At 37.7% G+C, this 14,797-nt stretch overlaps 2 protein-coding genes across 2 annotated transcripts in view; both read right to left on the bottom strand.

Annotated features, from left to right (window-relative positions):
* The window catches only part of LOC150084533 (SID1 transmembrane family member 1-like), a 254,140-nt gene that overhangs the window by 213,672 nt on the left and 25,671 nt on the right, over window positions 1–14,797 (bottom strand). The window contains exon 3 of the mRNA XM_090376277.1: window positions 10,747–10,917. Coding sequence (XP_090232403.1) covers window positions 10,747–10,917 — 171 coding nt within the window. The remainder of the gene's footprint in view (window positions 1–10,746; window positions 10,918–14,797) is intronic.
* LOC150084534 (uncharacterized) lies at window positions 3,861–10,467 on the bottom strand. The gene is made up of 3 exons (XM_090375281.1): window positions 10,449–10,467; window positions 4,010–6,055; window positions 3,861–3,938 (listed from the first exon to the last, which is right to left on the bottom strand). The coding sequence occupies exons 1-3, from the start codon at window positions 10,465–10,467 to the stop codon at window positions 3,901–3,903; spliced, it is 2,103 nt and encodes a 700-aa protein (XP_090231407.1). The 3' UTR covers window positions 3,861–3,900.

Below are 14,797 nucleotides of genomic sequence, written 5' to 3'. Positions count from 1 at the left end.
CTGTGTCTGAGCTATAACTGAAGTCTTGTCTAAATGATCCTGCAGTGCTTCTTTAACCAGTGCCTCCATTAATTTTCCTGGAACAGAAGTTAAGCTCACAGGTCTATAATTACTTGTGTCAGCCTTTGATCCTCCTTTGTGAATTGGGGTCACATTTGCACATTTCCAGTCTATGGGTACCTCCCCTGAGTCCAAGGAAGCTCTCATAATTATGGCTAAGGGTTTGCTTACTTCCTTTGCTGCCTCCTTTAATATAACTGGATAGATCCCATCCACCCCGGGTGCCTTTCTTGTGTTTATCTTCAACAGTTTCTCCTCCACTTTACTCCCAGTTATTTCAAGATTCTGTAGCTTACTGCTAGAGTTGAATACACCTCTGGCATTCCCCTCGCTGAATAACTCCTCATGTGTGAATGTCGATGCAAAATATTCATTTAGTTTGTTAGCTACCTGAGCAGGATCATCAACACTTGACCCATCAATATCAAGTGGACCAATCTGATTCATCCCCTTCCTTCTAGAGTTTACATAAGTAAAGAACTCTTTGCTGTTTTTCTTTGCATCCCTTGCCAAGGATTTCTCGTAATCTGCCTTCGCCTGCCTAACCTCCTTTGTAACTTGGTTGCATATCAACTTGTATCTATCATAGGCTTCTGTGTCATGTGTTAATTTGTATGTATCCCATGCATTTTTCTTCTCTGCCATATGCCTCATTAGTTCATCTGACATCCATTTTGGCCTAAACCTTGAACAATATTTCTTAGTTGGTATGTAAAGCCTAGTAGCTTCCAAGATAAGTTCTTTGAATGCTTCCCATTTTGAATTTGCTGTTGGTAACATCATCAGTTGGTCCCACTGTATAGAATTTAAATACTGTCTCAGTCCATCGTAGTCGCCTTTACGGAAGCAATAACCCTTCCCTTTACCCCTAATGGTAGTTACCTCTTTGAGTAAATCCCACTTCAGCACACTGATCACTGCCACCTAGTGGTTCATTTATCTGCAGATTCTTAATGCATGAAGAATCACTGCTGATAATCAAATCAAGAGTATTACTCCCTCTAGTTGCCTCCCGAACATGCTGATGTAGAAAACAATCATCCAATAAATCCACAAAATCCCTGCTAGTGTGTGAGTAACCAGCCCCCAAAATCCAGTCAATATCTGGGAAATTAAAATCTCCCATTATAAGACACTCTGATTTACTGGCCCACTCTATTTCCCTGTACAGTTCCTTGTTATACTCATCAGAGTCATTAGGCCTATAGCACACTCCTACTCTCAATTTTGATCTCCCAATGTTTATGTCACACCAAACTGACTCCACACTGCACTGTCCAGCGATGTCAACTGGCTTCACTTCCTTGGTTTTTATGTGTTTCTTAACTAATAGCATAACACCTCCCCCCTTCCTATCCTGTCTATCCTTTCTGTAGACGTTGTACTCCCCAAATTGCAGTTCCGCATCCCTTATATCTGTGTGACACCACGTCTCTGATATCCCAACAATATCTGCCTTCGATGTTTTGAGCAATACCTCAAATTCATCAAATTTATTTACTAAACTCCTAGCATTGGTGTACATGCAAGTATACCTGCACCTGTTTCTATTCTTAGCTACCCTAACACTACCCATGTGTTTACTTGTACCGCAATGGCTCCTAGCAGTGTCTGAAATACCATGCATCTTGTTTTTCAGGCTTCTGCTCATTCTAATAGAAGCAGTGCAAGAATCTCTTTCACCTCTGCCAGTGGCTACTGTCAATCTATTGGTCTTTGTCTCCCCCCAAGCTAGCAGTTTTCCGACCCACCTAACACTGCCTCGATAGCATCAGCAAATATTCTTGCACCCTTTCTATTTAAGTGTATCCCATCCCTGTAGAAGCAATCTCTCCTGTTAACAAGTACAGTCCAGGCTGAAAAAAATTCTACCCCTTGAGCCTTGCACAATCTTTCCAGGGCCGAATTGATCGACAAGGCTCTCATCATATACTCCCTCCTATCGTGTCTGGGCAGAATTGCAGACACTTTCAAATTCAACCCTAATTCTCGACTTTTGTTCAACAGTGACCTGTACTTGTTAAGTAATTTCAACTGCCGGTCTCCTACTCTTAATATTATTAGTGCCAACGTGTACAACTATATCACCTTTTGTGCCCTTAAAAGATGATATTCGCTCTACAACGTCATCAACCTTTGCCCCTGGCAGACATACCCTGGTCCTGTTCCACCTATCTTTTTTACAAAGCATGTTCCCCGTTTCCCTGACAATAGAGTCACCAACAACTACTAGTTCCTTCGGGACCAGCGCATTCTGCCTTGGGGGTTGTCTCTGTGTCACGCGATGCCCAAGTGCAAGCTCTGGCGTTGATGTGGGCAGCTGAGAGCTTGATGGGCCCCTCAATTTAGTTTCTTCGAGGGCATCCACCCTGTCCTTCAAGCTCTCATATAGGCCCATAAGAACGCCGAGTTGCTGCCTGATATTGATACACTCCTTGCATCGCGCACACACAAAGACATTCCCCTTGGCAGTATCATGTCCCGTACCCGATTGCTCTGCAAACATCAAGCAAACAGTGCATTTTATAAGGCTGTGAGTCAGAGGACAACTGCCCCCCTCAGTTCTGCTCTGAGCCACAGCACTTCCATTAGCTTGAGCCTTTTGCTTTGCTGCTCTGGTCTGAGTCATGATTCTATTAATTTATTAATTAATTATGTTATGTTATTAATTATATTACGTTTGTAATCTAAGTCGTTATATGTATTTATTTAAACGTACAATTTAACTGCTAACGAAGTTCAACTAACGCTATCTAGTACGGTATATAACCTACGGTATATCTAGTACGGTATCACAATGGCGGGAAAGTTACTAATGGTAGCGGTAGTTACGAACACGTGGAAACCCTTACCGATACTTTTACAAGGCCGAGTAAAGAATAAATACACCAAATTAATCAAAAAATCACAAAATAATGTTATACTACTAAATTTAAATCAAAAGTTTTAGAAAAACAATAATTTCAAATCAATAAATAAGAAAAATCCACTTAGCGGCTTGGAACACGACCGTCACTAGTAGCCTCGTCAGCAGACTCCTTAGATCTATGCATACTATACTATACTATACTCTATGAATATCTCAGAATGTGCAAAGTGTCAGCTCAGTAGGTTCCATTTTGTTCCTGGCAGCTTTGTCAAGAACAAAATGACAATCGTGCCAATTTGTGTGAAGCAATGCTCACTCAAAGTTGTGCAGTGAATGGATCTTTTCCTTGATCGTCATGACATGAGACATGGGTTCCACTCTTCAAACCAAAAACGAAATGTCAGTCTGCCTGAAGGAAGCACACTGATTCACCACTACCCAAAAAAAGTTCCGTGTTGCTGCAAGTGCAGAGAAAATAATTTTTACTGTCTTCTGTGATATTGATAGAATAATCATTACACATTGTGTACCCAAAGGCACTAACAGTAACAGTAAACTCATATGTTCTGAAGAAAAAGTTCCTCCAACACTTCAGAAAAAACATCCACAAAGACTGAATCGCATTTGTTTCCATCAGGACAACGCTTCACCCCATCATTCTGGAAATGTGCAAAATTTTTTTGAAGAAAACAAATTTGAAGCTATCCCACATCCCATACTCATCTCACCTTGCACCTAGTGACTTTTTGGTTGTTCCCAATGATGAAGAATGCTCTTTGTGGGAGAAGATCTCCTAGCTGACAAGCAGCTGCTTCTGCATTTACCAGGGCTGGACATACCTCCAATGAAAGCTTTCCTCTGGCCTTCAACAGCCTGGTAGAATTTTTTTGAAAAATGTGTGCAGCTTTTATTCACAATGTGCTTACATCATTCCATTCATATCTGTTACTCCATGCTGGTTTACTGACAGGTCACAGTTTAAGATTATATACCTCTAGCAGAGCATCAGGTGTGGGATCTCGACCCCTGAATTTCTGACAGGTCACAGTTTAAGATTATATATCTCTAGCAGAGCATCAGGTGTGGGATCTCGACCCCTGAATCTCCTGAATGCTTCAGAAGAATGACACCCACCACCTAAATTCAAAAATGTATGAAGGAACCTCTTGCCAACCACTTTCACTTTATCCTCATTATTTATTCCTGCTTCTATGAATGCCTTGAATACATCTGCTGCTACCATCTCACCCCACTGGAAAGAGTAGTAAGAAGCTGAATAATCATCACAAAAGATGAGTGGAAAATTACACAGATGAGAATCTCTTTTATCCAACTGAAAGGGCATGTATTCTGCCCAAATGTTTTTCATTACATCTAGCCAGAAATCTCTTTTTGTAAGCAATTCCAAGTCAACGGCACTATAATACAATTCTTTAGTTAAATGGAATCCTGACATGTGACAACGGATATTACATAAATTCTTATGTATGTCTATCGGGAGTGGTTGTTTTGTATCTACATGGCTGCTAAGTGAAGAAGCAGTCTCATAATGATATAGCCAGTGAACCATAAATTTGGAACAAATTTCTACAGCATCCCACTCAACATTATTTAATCCAGCTATTTCACTATAAGGAACAACAGACAGGCAGTGCTCCAACAGATGTCCAAACTTTTCAAACAGCACAGTCACATCTTTGAAAGAAAGAAGTGATGGTCTTCCTATAACAGGCCTTGGAAAGTTAAATATTAAGTATGCTACTGGATCAATATTCAGAATATTGCTTTTAGTTCTACAGGAATTCATCCATGCACCATACAGTTTCTCATCAGGTTTACAGTAGGGATCAAGATAAAAATATGCCACACAGTTATCTTTTTCATCATAAATCTTATAAAATTTAACATCTTCATCCCAGACATCTGTTTCACCAGTTGCGTCCTTGAATGATATGCCAAAGAGTTTATTGCACAAATTAAAAAGTCCTTCTAACACTGTTGGAAGAGGAAAATACTGCCTACATACATATTCATCTACACTGTATAAACAGTTTCTTTGTCTTTGTGCCCAATATGGTATATCCCATAATTCCAAATTTGAACTAAATCCAAATTGATTTGCAAATTCCTGAAGAATGGATAATTCCTTTTTTGCTGCTTGTTTACTAGCAATTGACAGTGTTGCTATCATTGCGTGTACATTTCCTAAATTCCCAGCCATTTTTGTTTCCATTGACATTTCTGCAAAATTTTCATATCCTAGAAGTTTGGCCTGGTCATGCCTGTTGAATCGTAGTTCTTCAATTTCAATGCTGTTATTGAAGTCTCCATCAAGTGCAGATGCTCTGGTAACAGAAGCAAACCAAATATTCCATCGTAATAAACTGTCATCACAGTATTCCAAAAATGGGTAATAAATATAAGGATTCAAAGTAACAGTCCATGGCCCAGCAGAAGGATTAGTAGGATCTTTAGCCATCAGTCTAATTATTTCATCAGGAAATTTTCTTATAACTTCAGGATTCATAATCTGATGATAAAATGCTCCTACTGAGTGCTCCATTTTTGACTTATATAATTTTTTATGTTGTGTGATATTTCTCCATGTTGTATGCAGATGATCCAATTTATAGCCAGTCAGTTCAATTCCATTTAACTTGGCTTCTAGTAACTGTTTATCTATTAAACGCTGCATTGCTTCTGAATATGTTGCCTTTTTTGCTTTAAGCTCTTTAAATGCATGATAAATAGGTGAACTCTGAAATCTTTTGACTCTTGCCTGTAACATACGAGGATAAAGTGTTTCATAAATATGAGCAATGCTTTTAGAATGCTTAACAACAAACAGATTTCTTAATGTACTCCAAGCATAATCAAGTTGCACTGAAAGCTTTTCCAAGGGATCAACAACTGAAGAAAAAGATTTTTCATGGTTCTTACATTTTAGGGCTTCTTCCTGTTCTGAAATTCCAACCTCATAATCAATCACAAGTTTTCCAATGGCATTTATGCAATTTTTATTGTTCAGTTCTGAAAACTGAGGGAACTGAGTCAATCTAAGCAATGGATTATGTTCAGGAGACTCTTCTGGTAATTCCGGAATCCTACACAACAAAGTACTTGTTCCTTCGAAAAACAAAATTTCTAAATGAAATTAAACTCTGATAAAAGAGTCTGCGATTGCCTAAGAAGAGCAAATAAACAGACATGACAAAGTAACTTTTATAAAGAAGTCAACAGCAATCTGAATATCAAGATGAGTACAGTAGTAAAATATCTTATTACTCTGTCAGTAGTATTTTTAGTAGACTATGTTGAAAACTGAAGCAAGTATCACCTGTGTACCTTGTGTATTTTATTAGAAATAAATTTGGAGACCTTATAACTTGAATGCACCTCGTGAATGATCTTCATACATGACTGCATGTAGGCCATTCACTTGGCAGTGAGTGGTGCAACAACAAAATTTTTCTATTCTGCTCATCTTGCAATCTAAGTCTACAATTCTTTCTTCAGTGATTTTTAATGACATCCAAGCATTTTGGTTTGGTTGATACATAGTTGGCAATGTCTTCAAACCTTTCAAGCATCATGCTTCTGGACTTTCCCAATGATTATGAAAGGAAATTCTCTATGCCAAAAATGTTTTCTGCTAGGAAAATGGTAATCCATTGTTTTGTCTCTTTTCTGCCACTACATTTCTTGTCTTTAAATGTAAGCTTTTTATCTAGAAGTATTCAATTTTGTCAGCATTAAAGATGCTGTTCTGGACATATATCAGCAAAACATTTTGAAAACAACTCTTGTTCCATTTCTTCTAACCGGTGTCAATAGTGCCACTTTTGCTGCACACTTTCTTTGAAAGATAACCCAGAACAAGTCTTAAATTTCAGGAACCATCCATCAGCACACAAACAATTGGCACCAATAATATTAAAAGTAAGAGATCTCAGGACGTACTTAAAAAGACAGGGTAATGTTGGCAAAAAGTCGCAAGTTAGGAATGAATTTGAAAGTGTCTGCAATTCTGCCCATACATGCTAGGAGGGAGTATATATTGAGAGCCTAGTCGATCAATTCGGCCCTGGAAAGAATGTGCAAGGCTCATGGGGTAGAATTTTTCTCGGCATGGTCTGTACTTGTTAACAGGAGAGAATTTTTTTTTTACAGGAATGGGATAAACTTCAGGTGCAAGAATATTTGCTGATGCTATCGAGACAATGATAGGTGGATTAGAAAACTGCTAACTTGTGGGGTAGACTAAAACTAAAAAATACACAGACTAAAAGCTTAACAAGAGCTGCAGGCAGAGGTGAAAGTGATTCTTGCATTGCTAGTATTGATACAAGCAGCAGCCTGGAAAGCAAGGTGTCTGAGATTTCAGAAACCTTGGCCCTGCAGTGGGTCACCATCGAACAAATGAATACACAGGCTGTGTTAGGGTAACTAAGAATAAGAACATGTGCATGTACATAAATGCTAGGAGCATTATAAATAAATTTGATGAATTTAAAGAACTGATTAAGTCGTCGAATGCAGACATCATAGGAATAGCAGAGATGTAGTGTCACTCAGAATAAGTAATACTGAATTTGAATATGGGAAGTACAATGTATACAGGAACGACAGACAGGACAGGATATGTGCTTTTAATTAAGAATATTAAATCTAAGGCAGTGTATCCAGTTGATTTGGTTTATGAGTCCAATGTTGAGTCAGTTTGGTGTGATATACACCGAGTGGACAGAAATCATGGGAAAACCTAGTAACAGGAAGCTCACCTTTTGCCCAGGTAAGGGCAGTCACACGACGAGGAATTGAGTCTGAATGGACCTTTCCATTCGGAGATATACAGAGATGCTGATACACAGAAATGCATATAGACGTACCAGAGTTCCCAACGTGTGCCTGTTGAACACACCCCAGACCATTACCGACCATTCACCTGCCTGAACAGTTCCTCGTTAACATAATGGGTGCATAGCTTCATGCGGTTTCTTCCAGATACGCAGTCCACTCGAAATAACTGGAAACGGGACTCATTGGACCAGGAGACCCATCTCCAATTATTCAAGGTCCAAGGCCCTTTCACCCAGCTAAGGTGTAGAGTCCTATGTCGTGGTGTTAGCAATGGTACTCTGGTGGGTTGGCATTCCCATAACTTATTGCAGCCAATGGTCTTGGTGGAGATGTTTCTGGCATCTTCCTCGTTGAAGTCTGTGGTGATTTGTGAAATGTCATTCTCCGGTTGGCTAAAACAATGCAAGACAGGCATCAACGGCCGTGGTAGATGACTTTCATCAAATACCACCACTTTGCTTATTGGAGGCTTGAAGTGGTGAAACCCATGTTTAGTCTCTAGAGCAAAGTTTCCGGCATCCCCCCTCCCCCCATACTTCTCCTTCAACCCATGCACGGTACTAAGTACTATAGGTTTTGATACCTTTCGTGTTTGGGGTTTTCATAAAAAAAAAAATTAAAAAAATAAAATAAAAAAATAAAAATAAAAAATAAATAAATTAAAAAAAATAATAAATAAAAACTTTTCTCCACCCACAACGCTGTCCACGTGAGATGTTATTCAGGAAATGGTGTATTCCCAAAACACTCTTGATACTATTGAATGGGAAGTGCAATTTCTGTACCACCTCCACGATAGTGACTAATGCGTTGGGCACCCAATTTCAAAGTCAGTTAACTCACAATGTTTATCCATACTGACAATGAATTATCGTCTATGTGAGTGCAGTGTACCTGTATACCTGCCAAGCGATGGGTTCGTCCACTAGCTAGAGGGGAGTGACAGCTTGCCGTTGCCCAGGAATCCCATGAATTCTGTCATTTCAGTGTAAGCATTGGAAAAACTAAATTGAGAGAGGAGTATGTTATACGCCTAATGACTGTGATGAGTATACCAAACAGCTATACAGGGAAAGAGTGGGCCAGCAAATCAGAATGTCTCATAATGTGGGATTTTAACTTTCCAGATGTTGACTGGAATTGTCACTCACACACTAGCAAGACTTTTGTGGATTTCTTGTACAGAAGCATGTTAGAAAGGCAATGAGAGGAAGTAATACTCTTGATCTGATCCGATCAGCAGTGATTCGTCATACATTAAGAATCTGCAGGTAGAAGATCCACCCAGTGGATCTTTTACCTGCAATCAGAGTGTACTAATGTGGAATTTAATTAAAGACATAACTACCATCAAGGGAAAAGCTTTTGCTTTTATAAGGGTGACAACAGAGGTCTCAGACAGATTTTAAATTATATGCAGTGGAACAATGATAATGCTATCATTAGCAAATTCTAAATTGGAAACATTCAAGGAAATAATCATAAAAGCTACTAGGCTTGTCATACTAATGAAGAAATGCTGTTCACGGCTTAGACCGAAATGGATATCAGATGAACCATTGGTACACATTGCAGAGAAGATAATTGCACAGGATGTATATAAATTATCAGGTTATACAACAGCCTAGGGTAGATATAAATTGTAATGTAATCAAGTCACAAAGGAGGTTAGGCAGGCTAAGGCAGACTATGAAAAGTCTGGAAAAACAGCAAAGACTTCTATGCTTATAGTAACATTAGATGGAAGTATTTGAATCACATTGGGCCACTTGATATCTATGGGTTAACTGTTGATGACCCTGTTCAGGTTGAGGACAAATTGAATAGGTATTTTGCATCTATATTCACACATGAAGAATTCTTTAGGGAAAGGGATGTCAGAAGTTTATCAAAGTCTAAGAGGAACAAAAATGATGTTGTGATAACTGAAAGGTAAGTGGAGGAGAAGTTATTGATGATGGACATAAAAAAAAAAAGCACCTGGGGTGAACGAAATCTATCTAATTATATTATGGAAGGCAGCAAAGCAGGTATGCAAACCCTTAGCCATAATTATGAGAGTATCCTTGGATTCGGGGAGGTCCCTATCGGGGGGGGGGGGGGGGGGAGAAGTGCAAATATATCCCCAATTCATAAAGGGGATTAAAATGGCAACATGAGTAATTATAAACCTGTTAAAAATGTAAAAAAAAAAAAAAGTGATAGTGTGAAAATTTATTGGATATTACTGAGACTTCATTCATCTTTCAAGGTTATTATAACAAATGTAAAATAGCATTAGATTCAAAAGAAATTGGCCAGGATTTCCCACATGTTCATTATAACATGTTGGGACATTAAAAAGAGGGTATCTATAAAGAGCTTTGACATTTATAATCAAAATAATTGAATGATTTGCTATAATCAAAATAATCAATTTTGACTTCTCAGTTATGACCATCATTACTTTTTAGAAGCACTAAAATATGGTTACCTGAGGTCCCTGCAGCCACTGTACCTTGGTAAATCAGGCCTTCCCCTGCTTCTTGTATTACATACCAAGAGAAGATACTTCACTGATTTTAAAATTCTAAAATTCCCTTCAGGACCTGATACTCTTCAAACAGATTACCACCCCCCCCGACCCAAATATCTAGTTACCAAATTTTGCAGACCTCACCTGCTAAACTATTCTTCATATGGACTATATTTAGTGCCCCGTGTCAATCTGGTCACCCTTCTTTGGAACCACTCTAGAAATAATATTTTTTCAGATGGAACTTTCAGACTTGAATACAAAACGGTGGGACTACACTTGTTATTTTTTTATTAAGACAATAGTGAGACCACACTTGAAGTGTGGTCTCACTATTGTCTTAATAAAAAAATAACATCCTTCTAATACATAAATATAATATAAATCATAAGTTAAAAGAACATACAATATGCTTATATAATTGCAATAAAATTCACATTACCTTAACACAAAATGATTAATTTGAATTGCCTGAAGTGTGAATGTCACATTTTTTGGAGAACCTGTTGTTATAGCTATAGAAACATTTTGCCTTCCTGGTGGAATTGGTTTGCTACTGCCAAAATAGTTCTGCAATGGGCAAAGTGTGTGGCTAACTTCATGATATTCAAGGCTGTTCAAAGTAATAAAAGATTTTATTTTTTTAGAAAATATGGATAATCATAAACATATATAAAAGACAACTTATAAATATGTATTATTTAAAAATTGAATTTACCACCCTGTTACCAATCTATCTGTAATCAAAAACGTATTCAGGAATAGTCTCACCTTTGATTACTCTCCCATAAATTCAACAAATAACTGATCACACAGCAATTTCCCCATCTATTTCTACACTTATTTTTATTATTTTGAATTAAAGTCTAAAACAATCTGAATTTGTTTTCTGTGTCAACTCCTAACCATCATAAGGGCATGCTATATTGTCAGTACACCTGCTCTGCAGGTCCTGGTAGGGGCACTCCCATTGGACTTTGAAATAATTAAAAGAGGCCCCAACTTCAGAAATAAATCCCAACTAACATCTTAGAGATTACAATAGATCTTGAGGCTGACAACAGCAAACAAGAAAAGAAAAGCATATCAAAGAGGTTCCTGCCTCAGGTAACCCCAGTTTGTCTGGGGACTTTATGCCACATTCTTGCTAACAGGGCATGGTTCCCTAAACACTTAGTTGTGCCAACTGAGTCTCAGCCAGGATCCTAAATGTACCTGTGGAAATGATGAGGATTGGGTACTTGTCTTATATGACTGCCCCAGTTACCATCACCACAGATGTAGACTTCTATCAAAGATTGGACTTATAAACCTTGAGCAATTACTTATCTCTGATGAGACACATTACATAGCCTTCTCTGAATCTGCTCAAAAAATTTTGGGACTAGGAGAAGCAACCATGCTATGAATACCCAAAACTGTGACACCCTCACCTACTCAAACTGAAATGGACAAACCCAAATGAGACTGGCCTGTTACAATGTGTTTCCCAATCAGTAAAAAAGTAAAATTTGTCTGTATATGTATAATATTCACATGGACAACAGATTTTTATGTCTACTTGATCATAAATATATATATATATTTTTTATACGATCTTATTTCATTATTTCATGTGAATTAATTCTTTCTTTCATTAGTTTCATTCATCCATTTAATTTTCTCATTTTATTCTTCCATTAATTCTCACATCAATTATTTCATGTGAATTAATGACATATATATTAATAATTAATGCATGTGCAAATGGATGCACATGTTAATTATTAGTATATGAGTATACGTATTAATTAGTACATGAGTAATATTAGGTATAACTTGATAAAGTGTATGTTCTTGGGATCATGAGTGTCTCTGTGTGTGGTATATATGGAGTGAATGTATGTAATATAATAAATTTATATGAATGAGCAATTATTTATTATGCATTATTAACTGTAGTTTTCATGATAACTTACTTTGTGTGAATTAAAAATGATTGATATAAGTAATAATAATTAATATATATAAAAATGGATGCATGACTGTGAACACAATTAGGTATAAAAGAGTGATAAAGTGTATGTTCTTGGGAGCAGGAGCATCTGTGTGAATATGTATAGTATGCATGTATGGAGTAAATGTGTGTTTAAAGTATGGAAATAGTTGAACAAATGTGGATACATGTGTATATGTGAGCGATATACATTAGCATGTCTGTCTTGTGCTGAGGTGTGGAGAAGAAGTCCACTTAACCTGAAAAAAATATAAATTATGTGCTGTCCCCTCCAGGGTACTGTACTGAGTGTGATAACTATGTGAAAATGGCAAATGCATGTGAATGTCCCATAAGTATTAAATGCTGTACCCTGAATATACAGGGTCATTATAAAGTCCTTGTGCAGTTTTAAATTTTCATAACTTCCTTTCTATACATGATAAAATCAATCTGTAAAATATGTTGGGGCGAAGGTAAAGAAAGCCAACACAAGAAACATCGGATAACTTAAGCGGAAAATGAGTTTCCCGATACGGCACTCTAGCACTGCTTGCTCGGTACACAGACGGTAGGTGTTATCGGTCTGTAGCAAAGTCAAGAACGATATATTGATTGACAGGTAGGTGTGGCAAATGATGTGCTGATTGATGCACGAACACAACACACTATAACATCGGGTTAGTATCATTTTAGTAGCACTCAGAAGCACTAATGGTAACTTGCCCTAATGAACGCTTTCCATAATGGTGAAAAAAGGTCAGGTTACTTCCACTTGAATCCCATGGGAGCTTGAACCCCTCCCAAAGTGGATGGGGTAACCTAACCTTTTTTTTTTAGAATCATATGGACTAGCGCATAAATTGTTTATTAACAAAATATTATTTTTTTATTACTGTACTTTTATTTTTAAAGACACACGCTAAAGAAACAGGTTTCATCAATGATAAAACCACGGTCTGGAAGGCCAAGGACGGGTTGTTAATAGTGAGAGTTATTTAGAAATGCTGCAGAATTACTTTATTCCTGAACTAACATGTTTAGGACTTACAGGTAATACAATGCTTCAGCAAGATGGTGCACCTTGTCACTTTGCTCCCAGTGTTTCTGAATGAAAATTTTATAACAGAGGTAGACTGATCTCTTGGCCACCACATTCATCAGATTTCAGCCCATTGGATTTTTTTCTATGGGGACATGTTAAGACATGTTATTGTTTATTCAACAAAACCTTGCTCTTTAGATGATCTTCAGACTAGTATAACTAATGTGATTCAAGGTATTACTGAAAATCAACTGCAAAACATATTTGTAGAACTTCAGAATCATATCTCATTTTGTATATGTAATGACAGTGGACATGATAAGAATTAACAATCCCAAGAATAAATGCATGTAAAACTGTAATAAATTCTTTCCCTTATCCTTTTTACAGATTGATTTTATCATGTATAGAACGGACATTAACAAAATTTAAAACTGCACAAGGACTTTATAATGACCTGTATATTTAAAACAGTATATTTAAAAAAAATAATATAAAATAAATAAAAAATAATATGTTAGCCATTTTTGCAGGTTAAGATGTGATGTGTATAAATATGAACAAAAGCTATGTCACCTGTGTAAACTTTGCAGTGACTGAGTGTTTGTGGTTAGTATTAAAAAAAATAAAGAAAAAAAGTGACTGTATTGGTAGTCGTTTTTTTATGTGGCATTACATTCATCCTGACCCTGCATGATGATGATGTATGTAAGAAGGCAAATGTGTGAGCGAGTAGGGCTATATGCTGTCTCCAGATGCCCTAAATACAAAATTAAAATAAAAAACTGTTCACTTGTGTATATATAAGTAAGGCAAGTGTATAAAGGGGCTGAGTACTGTAGAGTCTGGGTGATGTTCTGGAAGGCACCACAAATCAGACTGGAGTAGGGGGAATCTATCAGGAAACCTCTCCCACTAAGATGACACCATGCCTCTTCCCTCCTTTGAAGCATGATGTGGCAACTGCTGACACTGGCTTCACCTGGCCTGGCCAGTGTGGGATTTCATACAGAGAAGCACTGTATGTGGCTTTGTTCCCCCAGAATCCGTATTTCCTGTCCCCACCTCCCTTTCCAAACTTTTCACCGGGTGGCCTTAACCACCACAAACCTTTTCTGCTCCCTAACAGCCCCCCATGGAGCCACCCTCAACAGGGCTGTCCATCTGTCCCTTTGACTTCTCATTTCCAGGTGGAAAGTCTTCCTATCATCCACCTTTTTTATCTTCACCCCCTTTTCTCCGACACTTGAACTATTACCCCCCCCCACACTATTTCCAATAAAAATTTCTGGGTTTTTTCCCCCCTCTCCACCTCTGGGGCCATCCTTACAAGCTCAGGCACAGTCCAGTATTTGCCCCTGCCAGAGACTTTATAATTAAAGCCATATCTAATGTCAACAGTAAAGGGAAAGGCTTTTGCTTTCATAAGGATGACTACAGAGGTCTCTGACAATATTTAAATTGTGTGCAGTT

This window comes from Mastigoproctus giganteus, chromosome 6 (assembly GCF_048544385.1).
Source record: "Mastigoproctus giganteus isolate SK-2022 chromosome 6, ASM4854438v1, whole genome shotgun sequence".
Classification (NCBI taxonomy): Eukaryota; Metazoa; Arthropoda; class Arachnida; order Uropygi; family Thelyphonidae; genus Mastigoproctus; species Mastigoproctus giganteus.
This window is presented reverse-complemented; position numbering and strand designations above follow the sequence as displayed.

Bases quoted from the DNA above. Each gene is read 5' to 3' on its own strand.
- LOC150084534 (XM_090375281.1), bottom strand. The intron at 3,939-4,009 runs CTGATGCTCTGC...GAGATCCCACAC, and splicing joins CAGGGGTCGAGATCCCACAC to CTGATGCTCTGCTAGAGGTA.